Source organism: Saccopteryx leptura, chromosome 4, assembly GCF_036850995.1.
Source record: "Saccopteryx leptura isolate mSacLep1 chromosome 4, mSacLep1_pri_phased_curated, whole genome shotgun sequence".
Taxonomy (NCBI): domain Eukaryota; kingdom Metazoa; phylum Chordata; class Mammalia; order Chiroptera; family Emballonuridae; genus Saccopteryx; species Saccopteryx leptura.
This window is the reverse complement of record NC_089506.1, coordinates 217,565,553-217,576,418: the sequence shown is the minus strand read 5'-3', so window position 1 is coordinate 217,576,418 and position 10,866 is coordinate 217,565,553. Positions and strand designations below refer to the sequence as shown.

At 53.0% G+C, this 10,866-nt stretch overlaps 1 protein-coding gene across 4 annotated transcripts; it reads right to left on the bottom strand.

Moving 5' to 3' along the window:
- Positions 1-1,511: 1,511 nt before the first annotated feature.
- On the bottom strand, positions 1,512-7,828 carry PRR14 (proline rich 14). Of its 4 annotated transcripts, none has more exons than XM_066383282.1 (12): positions 7,586-7,826; positions 6,699-6,770; positions 6,406-6,574; positions 4,639-4,760; positions 4,377-4,566; positions 4,041-4,084; positions 3,548-3,657; positions 2,668-3,256; positions 2,474-2,543; positions 2,300-2,391; positions 1,976-2,047; positions 1,513-1,888 (listed from the first exon to the last, which is right to left on the bottom strand). In XM_066383282.1, the coding sequence occupies exons 1-12, from the start codon at positions 7,657-7,659 to the stop codon at positions 1,630-1,632; spliced, it is 1,863 nt and encodes a 620-aa protein (XP_066239379.1). In that variant the 5' UTR covers positions 7,660-7,826; the 3' UTR covers positions 1,513-1,629. The 4 variants fall into 4 exon arrangements, with proteins under 4 accessions (XP_066239380.1, XP_066239379.1, XP_066239381.1 ...); XM_066383284.1 differs by having other exon boundaries at positions 7,565-7,589; XM_066383285.1 differs by lacking the exon at positions 7,586-7,826 and adding an exon at positions 7,292-7,494.
- Between the last annotated feature and the right edge of the window lie 3,038 nt (positions 7,829-10,866).

Genomic DNA, 10,866 nt, shown 5'->3' with positions numbered 1-10,866 from the left:
ACTTGTAACCGCCCTCAAACTCCGGATTGGGTGTACGTCAGGTTAGCCCCGTCCTTCATCAACTCTCGTGACTCGACTGGTTAGAAGTAGGTGTTTGGGCGGTTTTCGCAGATGACCCCGCCTTTTCCTGTCCTTCGATCACTTGTCCATCTGCTGACGCTGTCAAGGCGAGGAGCCGGGATGTGGGGCGCCGGGTCCTGGGGGGCGGTTGGCCGCTGGGCGGCGCGCGGCTACGGAAGGTGCCTGTCGACAACTGGTTCTGTCGTCTCGGCCTTTGCGCCGCCTGGCTTCTCGCGCACGCGCGTGGGAATGCCGTCGCCCGGCGGGCAGCTCAGCAGGATGAGCTCCGCGGAGTGGGATGGCCGGACCACGCAGCGCGGGCAGGAAGCTGCGTCGCGTTTCCTCTCTGTTCAGTAGGAGAGTGCTGGCCTGTGGTCTCTGGGTGCTAACAAGAAAAAACACACCTTGCTCTTGTGTGTTGGGCATTTGCTCACATGTTGACTCATTGGGGAGTAGGAATTCTCTTAGGAAGGTTCTGCTCTAGCCCCGTTTTACAGAGGGACGGCGGGTAGACGTGCAAATACTGTTTCCTAACCAGGCTCTGGACTCCAGCCTAGCTCTCGGATCTGTGCTGTTAGAGGCAAAATAGAGCAGCGGCTAAGTTATGAAAGATGCTGTCGAGTGCCACTTCTGACCTCTGGTCACCTGGGTTATTTATTTATTTGCCTGGGTTACCCTTTTAATGTAGACATCTGATAACATTCAACACATAACTTCCCTATGTATAAAATGGGCATAACTCCCTCTTACTGGGTTATATGCAAATGAAGTACCCGTGACAGTTTGTCGTAGGTGTTCAATTACTGTTGATTACTCATAGAGCTTGCACCCAGCAGCAGCAGGAGGAATTCAGGGCCATCTTGATCAAGGCTTTGGCCCACTGTGGGAGTTCCTCTCCTCTTTGAATTAAGTGAATTGGGAGAGCCCTGACCAGGGTCCTGGATCATAGTATACCTTCTAGAGCTGATTCAGCCTGACCAGGCGGTGGCGCAGTGGATAGAGCGTCGAACTGGGATGCAGAGGACCCAGGTTCGAGACTCCAGCAAGGGGTTACTCAGTCTGCTGGAGGCCCGTGGTCAAGGCACGTATGAGAAAGCAATCAGTGAACAACTAAGGTGTTGCAATGCGCAATGAAAAACTAATGATTGATGCTTCTCATCTCTCTCCGTTCCTGTCTGTCTATCCCTCTCTCTCACTCTCTGTCTCTGTGAAAAATAAATAAATAAAATTAAAAAAAAAATTAGAGCTGATTCAGAAATATTCCTCCACACAGGAAAATTCTCAAGTAAATAAAGTATCTCCAATGACCATTCCCCTATTCCATCCGTGTACCTAATCCTCATCGTCTTCTAACACCTCCACCGCTTCCCAGTCTTTGAGGGCCAAAGTAGAAACATAGCCAATACTGACAATCTCAAACTCAGCTAGGAACATACAAAAGAATCAGAAACATACTGAAAACTTTACTAGAAATATAAAGAAAAAAATAAAATAGCCTCAGAGGCTTCCCCTCCTCCAAAATGTATGTACAAATAACAGCTAGAGCTCGTAGGTCCAATGGGGTTGCTCCTAATCCACCTCCTCCTCTTCTAACAGGAAGGCATCCAGCTCCTCCAGCCGCTGTTGCAGCAGGGCTCCCACATCTGGCCTCGGGGCCAGGTTGGGAGTAAGGGTCCTGCCAGCCGCAGCCCGGACCCCACGAGATGGCCGCCGGGATCGAGGTAGACTGCTGTCCCGAAATTCCATAGCCCGCCGCAGCTTCCTTGAGCTGGTCAAAATCAGAGTCCCATTGCGCTCCCGGGGCTCCTCGAAGATGGTCTCAAAGGTCCTGGACCAGGCAGGGAGGGGTGCTGGTTACCAGCATGCCCCTAGTTCTAGCCTTCCCCCTATAACCCCAGGCTTCAAAGATGCTCACCTCCTGGTTGTAGGTGACTGATAATTCTTGTTGGTATAAATTTCTTCCAAGCTGAACTCCTTCTTGTTTAACCTGGGAGCAAAGAGCAGAGGCCACTGAAAAATCCTGGGGCCAGTGGTGCCTGGAGAAGTGATAAGCAAAGCCTGGTCTGCATTTCAGTTTCTGGGACATGCCAGGTGCCAGGAGAACTGCCTGAGGCGGACGGATAGTTCTAAGCACAAACCACGTCCAAACAACTGTGCTCCCTGAGAGGAAAAGGCACACTTCAGAGAACGTGCGCCTCTGTCTGGTGGCCAACGCAGGTCACACACAATAAGCGTTCACCTGATCGGTCGAGGCAGCCCCATTGGTGTTAGGTTTAGTTGAGGACGGGCCACTCTCCTGCGTATTCTAAATCGAGAAACCTTCCCCACGGTCTGCAAGAAATGGGGCAGAGGGTAAGAGTGTGGCGTGGGAACAGGCTCCCACTTACCTTCTTCCCCTCGTCTGTACACCTACCTTGGTCTCAGGGTCTGAAAGCACTTGGTCCTCGGAGGCCTGTGGCTTTTTCCCCTTGGTTGAGCCCAACCTACAGAGAAGGTCAAGGCTCAGGACAAACAACATTCAGAGCAGTCTCCTGCCCACTGGACACCAGGGGAGGGGACTAGGCCCACACTGTAGCCAGTGAATGCAGGGCTTACTGAGAGCACTACCTGGGTTCTGCAGGCTCAGAGAAGGAGGACGTGGATGCGGTGGACGAACAAGATGCGACAAGGGGAGGAGAGCCTCCCACTCCTCCAAGTGGGAAGACCTCTTTCCGGAGACAGGGCCGAGGGGGTGGTGGGGCTTGGGCCATCTCTCCACCACCCACAGTGTGTCGCCGAGGCCGTGGCCGGCTTGAGTGGTGTGGAGCAGGGGGCCAGCTGTAGGTATCCAAGCCAGGCGGTCCCAGGTCAGGGCAGGAGTGGCTTCGGCCCAGAGATGTCTTAGGGACAGGTGCTGGGGGGTTGTGGACTTGGGCTCGCCACTGGCGAATAGGGGGGCGGGGACTGACAGACGCAATACTCTCTGTAGCCCTCAACTGCTCAGCCTCTGCGATGGCAATCTTCAACTCCAACTTCATGGGAGGTGATGGGGGCGGGGGCGGAGGGACTTTCTGGGGTGTGAGGAAGATGTCAGCAAAGCTCTCCAGCTTGGAGCGGACGGACCGGAAGAGAGGGGCCAAGTTCCAGGGACTGAGGCGGGGCCGTAAAAGGCTGGACAGCAGTGGGGTGGAAGGGTCTTCCAGAGCCGGATCTGGGGCTGAGGAAAGAGGGGCATGGTGGGCCTTCCTCAGCTGCAGGTGTCTGTGCCTCTCTTCAATAGCTCCAGCCCCTCCCCAAACACTGAACTGTCCACAGAAAAAGCCCATTCCTTAAAAAACTAAGCCCTAAATTGAGGAGTTGGGCGTCAGGCCTCTGAAGTCTAAATCCCATCTCACACACTCTGCCCCAGAAGGGGGTTAAGCCCCACCCCAACTCTGCATCTGACCCTTCTAAGCTCAGCTCGGATTTTCCAGAGCCCCAAAGCTCATCCCTCTGTCTCAGACCTTACCTGACGGTGGGTTCTCCAGAGGGTCTGCAGGCAGGGCAGATGGCTGGAATGGGGGCTCCAGGTCCCTGGATGGAGGCCTTGTCTGGTCAGCCATCGTCATGGACTCAGCTCTGGGGTGAAGAGGCAAGGTCAGGACTGGGGGGCTTTCAGACCCAGATCCCACCTGAGCCAGCACCCCCCTCGTCCCTTAAAGCTACTGACGGTGCTACATGGCTCTCCTGAACAAGAAAGTTCTAGCCCTGCCTGGGTGGCTAGTTGGTTAGAGCATAGTCCCGACATACTAAGGTTGTGGGCTTTAATCCCCAGTCAGGGCACAGACAAGAAATCAACAAATGAATGCATAAATAAGTGGAACAACAAATCGATGTTACTCTCTCTCCCTTTTTCTCTCTCTAAAATCAATTTTTTAAAAATTCTAATGCCTCTAGCTCTGGCTTCCTGGACAATGGGTGTTGCCTGGACATCTTGATAATTCCTTCCCCAGTCTTCTCACCTTCTCGCCGGGATGATGAAGTTGGGACTCTCGTCCGTGAAGCCCTGGATATAAACAGGGGATGTTTGTGGTGAGGCAGGGAAGCCCCCTATGGATTCCTTAGCTTCTCCATCCCGACTCTCTCAGTCTCCAGACGCCTGTCTGGGTTTACTCCAAAGACTTTTTCAGATGGGTCTTTACTCAAGCAGTGTCTTCCTGTCTTCCACCTACAATGCTGTCCTCTTTGCTCTGAGCAAAATTTACCACCGACTCAACTCTGCTACCCCTGTCTTCTACCCCCACTGGAGTGCCTGCCCCAGCTGCACCCTTGACATCCTTTACTGGAAGTTTCCATACCTCAGTTGGGGGTCTGGGACGGGCAATGTCTTCCAGCATCACTACCAGAGTGGGCTGGGGGGCCCGGTTCGCCTCTTGTGAAGGGCCCTCCTCTGGGCCAGGAGTTGTTCTTGATGGACATCTCAGGGTGGAAGATGGCTGGTGGGTGTGGCTCAAGGGCTCTCGGCATAAGTGCAGTGGGTAGGGAGTCCTAGAGAGGGCACACGAAGATCAGAGGGGCTCAGCTGTGTCTCCAGCTTACCTCTCATCCTGCCTTGCTCACCTGGCTTCTGATGACCATATGGCCTGTGAGGGTGGCGTGGCAGGTGGCTGGTCGTGGTGAGAACCCCAATGGTTGCTGCAATGCCATGGTGTGGAGGTTTCCTCCTGGGGCACCAGGGGGACCTAGGAGAGGAGATGTCAAAAGCAAGGTGATGGAATGAAGTTGGACTGGACAGGGCCTCCCTGTGCCTAACAGTGTCCTGTGCCACAAAAGTGACAGAGGTCATAACTAGGATTTACTCAAGATCCCGAGAGAAGAAAAAAAAAGATCCCCAAAGAGGTGAGTCTAACTGAATTAGAGGCCACAGGTTACAGTGTTCTGAGCTGCTGGTGTGGGGTCTGGGCAATCTCACCCAGGCTATTTGAAGAAATGAGAAGAAGAGGAGGACCCTGGGTGAGTTACTGCCCTGTGTGGGGCCTCCTCTCTCCTCTGTGCAATGGAGCCAATGACCTCAGCCTACTTCCTAAGAATTGCCTAGAACAGGGGCCAGGAACCTTTTTGGCTGAGAGAGCCATGAACGCCACATATTTTTAAATATAATTCCGTGAGAGCCATACAATGACCTGTGTACGTTAAACATTATCCAATAAAAATCTGGTGGTGTCTCGGAGGACAGCTGTGATTGGCTCCAGCCACCTGCAACCATGAACATGAGCGGTAGGAAATGAATGGATTGTAATACATGAGAATGTTTTATATTTTTAACATTATTTTTTTTATTAAAGATTTGTCTGCGAGCCAGATGCAGCCATCAAAAGAGCCACATCTGGCTCGCGAGCCATAGGTTCCCAACCCCTGGTCTAGAAGTTAGGCTGGGAAGAAAGCAGAAGGGTTTCTCATACTTTAAGAGTTGTATGAGCCTGACCGGGCGGTGGCGCACTGGATAGAGCATCGGACTGGGATGCAGAGAACCCAGGTTCGAGGCCCCGAGGTCACCAGTTTGAGTGAGGGCTCATCTAATTTGAGCAAAAGCTCACCAGCTTGAGCCCAAGGTTGCTGGCTTGAGCAAGGGGTTACTCAGTCTGCTGAAGGTGCCTGTGGTCAAGGCATGTATGAGAAGGCAATCAATGAACAACTAAGGTGTTGCAATGCGCAACAAAAAACTAATGATTGATGCTTCTCATCTCTCCATTCCTGTCTGTCTGTCCCTTTCTATCCCTCTCTCTGACTCTGTCTCTGTAAAAAAAAAAAAAAAAAAATTTTTAAATTAAAAAAAAAAAAAAAGAGTGCGAAAAACTAAGAACTATATGATTTCATACATAGGTGGGACATAAAAATGAGACTCAGGGACATGGACAAGAGTGTGGTGGTTACCAGGGGTGGGGGAAAGGAGGGGGTGGGGGGAGAGGAGGGGCACAAAGAAAACCAGATAGAAGGTGATGGAAGACTATATGACTTTGGGTGATGGGTATGCAACATAATCAAATGTCAAAATAACCTGGAGATGTTTTCTCTGAACCTATGTACCCTGATTAATGTCACCCCATTAAAATTAATAATTAAAAAAAAAAAAAGAGTTGTACCTATGTGGTTCCAGCCCAACACAGGGTTGGTGGTGGGAAATGGGCACTGGAGACCCTGCCCAATTTGAGATTGGCATTAGAAAGCGCCAAACAGAAACCCAGCACTGTGGAGAGGGAGGCTAACTGAGCCATGTGTGTGAGATTGAGGTGTTTGGACCTCAATTATCCTCACTCGTGATCTGGCCTGACTGGTACTGAAGTGGGACCTGAGGGAGAAGGGAGCCTCTCGTGTCAGGGGGCTCACCATCTGGGCAGCCATGACATCTTCCAGCATCACGGCTAGGACCCGCCGAGAGGCCTTTTCCAAGGACGAGGGGGTCACAGGGGGCTGCAGCCTCGGCCGTTTGGGGCTTCTGGCTCCCCATAATGCTCGAGTCAGGGGCTGGCGGCACAGACGTGGCTGGCCAGGCGGGCTGCGGGATGACAGAAGCAGAGAACGGTAGCCTGAGCCTATCGTTGGCTTTGTGGTTTCCCCAGTACGGTCGCCAGGTTCCCCGTCTCCCGAGCTCAAGACAAGCTGGCAGGGTGCACTCTCACCTGGAGTCCCCGGGCAAGTCCATGGGGGAAGCGGCGGCTTCGGGGAGTCCCTGGGGGATCCCAGGCTGCAGCCTGGGGTGGGAGGTGGGGAGCGGGGGAGTGGGGAGTGAAGGCCAGCCCTTTCCCGGGGGCTCCGCCCTTCATGATAGCCCGCTGCTCCCCGTAGCCCAAGGGCCGGAGACCTGGGCGCGAAAGGGCGCCCCCGGTCGGCCGTCCGCAGCGGGCGTCTTCCCAGTGCCGCCGCCGCCGCCGCGATCACAGGGTCACTCGCGCCCAGCTTGACACTTGCCGCGGGAAGCTGGATTGCAGCGGCCCCAGTTCTCCCACGACCTCCTGGGGCCTTTGTTCCTGTAGATTCCTCCCTGAGAACCTCCCTCCAACACCGGGATCAGCTGGGATCCCGATCCTGAGAGGCTCAGTTTCCATCCGATACCGCCGCGATCCCTGTCCACTCCCAGCGAGTGGCCGAGGACTCCAAAGCAATACTCTCACACACCGACGGTTCCCCCTCCCACCAGATCCCCTAGACTGGATCCCAGCAGAAAGAATCCTACAGCGCGTTTCCTCCAATCAGACGCGGCGGGAGGACCCACCTCTCCCTGCGAGCTTCGGCTCCGCAAAGCTCCACAGTAGGGCGGCCCAAGCTTGAGCATCACAAACTCAGGCAGGATCCCCGGGGATCCAATGTGCAGCAGACAACCCCTCCACTCCAATCCCGGGAGGTCCCGCCCACAGACCACCTCCCTTCCAAACTCCTGGGGTGCCGGCCCAGCATTCTCCCCAGGCGGTGAATAGATAGTTCAAATGTTTCCTTCCCTCCCTCCTCCCTCCTCCCTCCTCCCGCCCTTGCTCCAGCTCCTCAGTACCCTGCACCGCGCGCTGCTCACCGCCGCCTCCCGCTGATCCCGGGTCTTCGACGGCTCCCACCTGCGGCTCCTTTAAAATCAGCTTTACCCAGCATTGCCCAACCATGGAGGGCCTTCTTCTCGAAGCCTCCGGCAGTGCCCAATCGCCGGTCCGCGTCTTCCTGGCTGTTGAGAAACTAAGTGAAGCCACCTGGAAGCCATCATCCCTAAGGGCATGCTGCCAAATTGGGCAGCGCCGCCATTGTGGTTGAGGGCAGATATCGCAGCCTGACAGGAACCAAAGTGAAATGGTTTTGTCACCGTCTGATGGCCAGGCCGTGGCGGAAGACTACGCCAAGTTTCTTGAGATACTGACACAACTGTAGTGAAGCTAGAGTGCCGCCACGTTTTTTAAGGGCATCTTCCGGTTCTTTGGCCTTTAGACCAATCAACGAGAACTAAATGCTAACGATAAGTGAAATTCCCAATTTCCTAGTGAGGCCCTGTTGAGGCTGGATTCGTTACCATCCTGGGTACCGCAGCCGGGTTCCCATGTCGCAGGGAAGAGTTTGGGAGTGGGTGGCGAGGGCCAGAGACTAGAGCAGGTGCCCTTCCGGCTCCGTTGCTCGCGCGGTGTCCTGGAGAGACTGAGCTTGGCCAACGTGGGGAGGAGACTGGGGGCGCTGAGCTTCACTTTACCCGAGCCTGGTGCTCCTCTTCCAGGAAAAGTGGTGGTTTCTTCCGCCCGGGCAGACAGGGCTCAGTGTAGGGGCGTCATCGCAAGAGACTGGTCACCTATGTGGCATGCTCGCTGGGGTCCAGCCTCTTTCCTTTCTGTTCCAGGCTCCCATGAGCTCTCTCTCTTTCAGGAGCGCCTGGCCCATGCGTGTAAATAGTCCTCTGTAGTAAGGGGTCGGGAAGGGACTCTTGCTGCTTGGAGAAGCTGCATCATGGAACATTTCTAAGGAGCCAGGCTATTGGTAGGGAGAAAGTGGGTGAGTCCCCGCTTCTTGCATTGTGGGGCCCTCTCACTGCCTAACCAAAGCCCGTTTTCCACCAGTTCTCCTTCCCCAGGATTCCCTGGTGTGCTGGCGTGCCAGCCCATGCTAAGGACCCCTGACCCAATTTAGCTCAACGCCTTAGGAGGAACTAGTTTATAGCTACAGCTGCAAGTAGAAAATTTTTACAAGCCTCAGCAGTTAGGCTCAGATCTAATCTTGCTAACAGAGGCAGGCTGCGTTCTTTGTTCTTCAGCCTTTAGAACAATGTGTACTTTTGCAAGATATTGTGCAGACGTGCTGAAACAACTGTAACCTTGTGGGTTTTGCCCTTAAATACCTCTCTCCCCCTGAGCTCACTGCTGTTCGTTGCTTCCCTGTGTGGATTGCCAGCGGACAGACGCCAGCTAATAAAGGCTCTTCAAATTCTTAATCAATTTGTCAATTTGGGCTCTGACTCAGTTTCTCACATGTTGCACTGCAACACCTGGTCCAAACCATCACATATTTTCTTGATACAAGAGAGCCTATGCCTAGAATTCTTGGCCTGAGATGAAGGTGCCTACCCAGTCCAACATAATTCTCTCTTGTGGGATTAAATGGTCAAAGTAATGACACAGAAAAGACGGTATGTGAGAAGCAGAGTAAGAGCTGCCGTGGAAAGTGAAGACTCCCAACTCTATAGTCAAGGACTCACCCCAGGACTACAGTGACTCTGTAATGGTCTGCTGGTCCTCGGGAACTCTGTGATGAGGCTTCTGGTGAAAGTAGGCAGCAAGAAGTGTTCAGCGAGAAGTGTTCCCTCCCCATGGGTCAGGGCTGGCTGCATAGTGCTTGATTGTTCCTGGCGGGGTGTGGTGATGCTTAGTGACACTTGTCAACCTTAGTGAGTTAAGAGGCCCTCTGTAGGCTCTCACTTAATTGCTGAAAAACACTGGTGCTTCCCCAGCCCCAAAGCAAGAAAAACTTCCAGATCTGAGTTTTCATTCTCTAGGTCTCCTGAAGAGCTCAACACCAAGGACAAAAAAAGTAGTCTTAAAGAAAGGGTCTCGAACTGAGAAATCTGGTAGGGGGCCTAGCCCTGCACCCCTAATTGGGGTTCATCAAATTGAAGTCTCAGGTAGACTGGTGTCTTGGTCCCTAGCCCAGGCCAGGAACTGGAAGCCTTCCGAGCTTTAAGGTCTTACCTCTGCCCTCTTTGTGACTACCATTTCAACAACTACCTTACCCCCGAGCTGTGTCCACACTCTAGGATGTGGCTAGAGGCCCCACACTCTCCAGCAGGGCAGGTGATGTGGCTGGAGATTGGCTGTTAGGACACATCAATGTATCATTCTTCAGAAACTCTGGGCCCCTGAGTCTTCCACCTGCTTCACTGTTCCCTGGCTTCTGTAATATGAGAACAATAAACCCTGCCATGCCTATCTCCAAATAGACTTGGAAGATCAAGATCAAGGCAGAAGACACATCTGATGCGCCTGACAAATAACTTAAGCCTCAGGCTACAGGTTAAAAAAAAAAAAAGGATGATAAAAACTGCCTCTTATTCCTCTCACAGTGTCCTGTACCTTCTGGTTCCTAAGCCTGCTGCTCTGCTCAGTGCCTTTCTCTGCAGAAGCCTCTATCTAGCCTAAGCTCCAGATCAGCCAGAGTAGGTTGGGTTAGGATGTGGCTTGAGGGTATTGAGATGAGTTTGGGTTGCTGCTCTGGTTTGCATCAACCATTCAACAAAATTTCGATGCCTCCTATATACTGTGTCCTGGGGATAGGCAGGTGCCTGTCCCTAAGAGTTTGGAGTTTATATCCCTGTCTACAAACGTGCCGTTGGCTCAGCCGATTCCCTTAGCTGTAGTCCTCTCCATCCGGAAGTACTCTGTCCAGCCTGGTGTCAGCACATTCCTGCCTGATTTAACTCCCCTGGGGGAAGACCTACCTCTGGGGCTCTGCCGCTCTGTCAGCTACTATGAGTTGTTAGAGTTTTTATTTATCTGAGAAAGCTAGTACTGCCCATGGTCTAACATTGTCTCTTCCCCAGTCTAGAGAGCCCCCCCTCCAGTTCCATTTTTGCCTTCTTTTTTTATTGTGGGGGGATGGTAATAGGCAGGGATCAGGTTTGGAGGAACTGAATGATAAAGCAATAGCGCTTATGATGAGAATGTCAAGGAAGGGGAGAAGGTTTGAAGGACTGGAGAGAGAGTCAGGAAGAGTAGAGGGAACTGCCTATCTGCAGCTCTGCCACTGTGCCTGTTATCAGTTTATTATCTCACAGTTCTGAATTCATTCTTTTTGCCTGCTCTGTGAAAATGGATCTGGGCCCTTTATTTT

Bases quoted from the DNA above. Each gene is read 5' to 3' on its own strand.
- PRR14 (XM_066383282.1), bottom strand. From the start codon at position 7,659: ATGCTGGGTAAAGCTGATTTTAAAGGAGCCGCAGGTGGGAGCCGTCGA. The intron at 3,257-3,547 runs GTAAGGTCTGAG...CTCTTTCCTCAG, and splicing joins TCTGGAGAACCCACCGTCAG to CCCCAGATCCGGCTCTGGAA. The intron at 1,889-1,975 runs GTGAGCATCTTT...TGCCTGGTCCAG, and splicing joins CAGTCACCTACAACCAGGAG to GACCTTTGAGACCATCTTCG.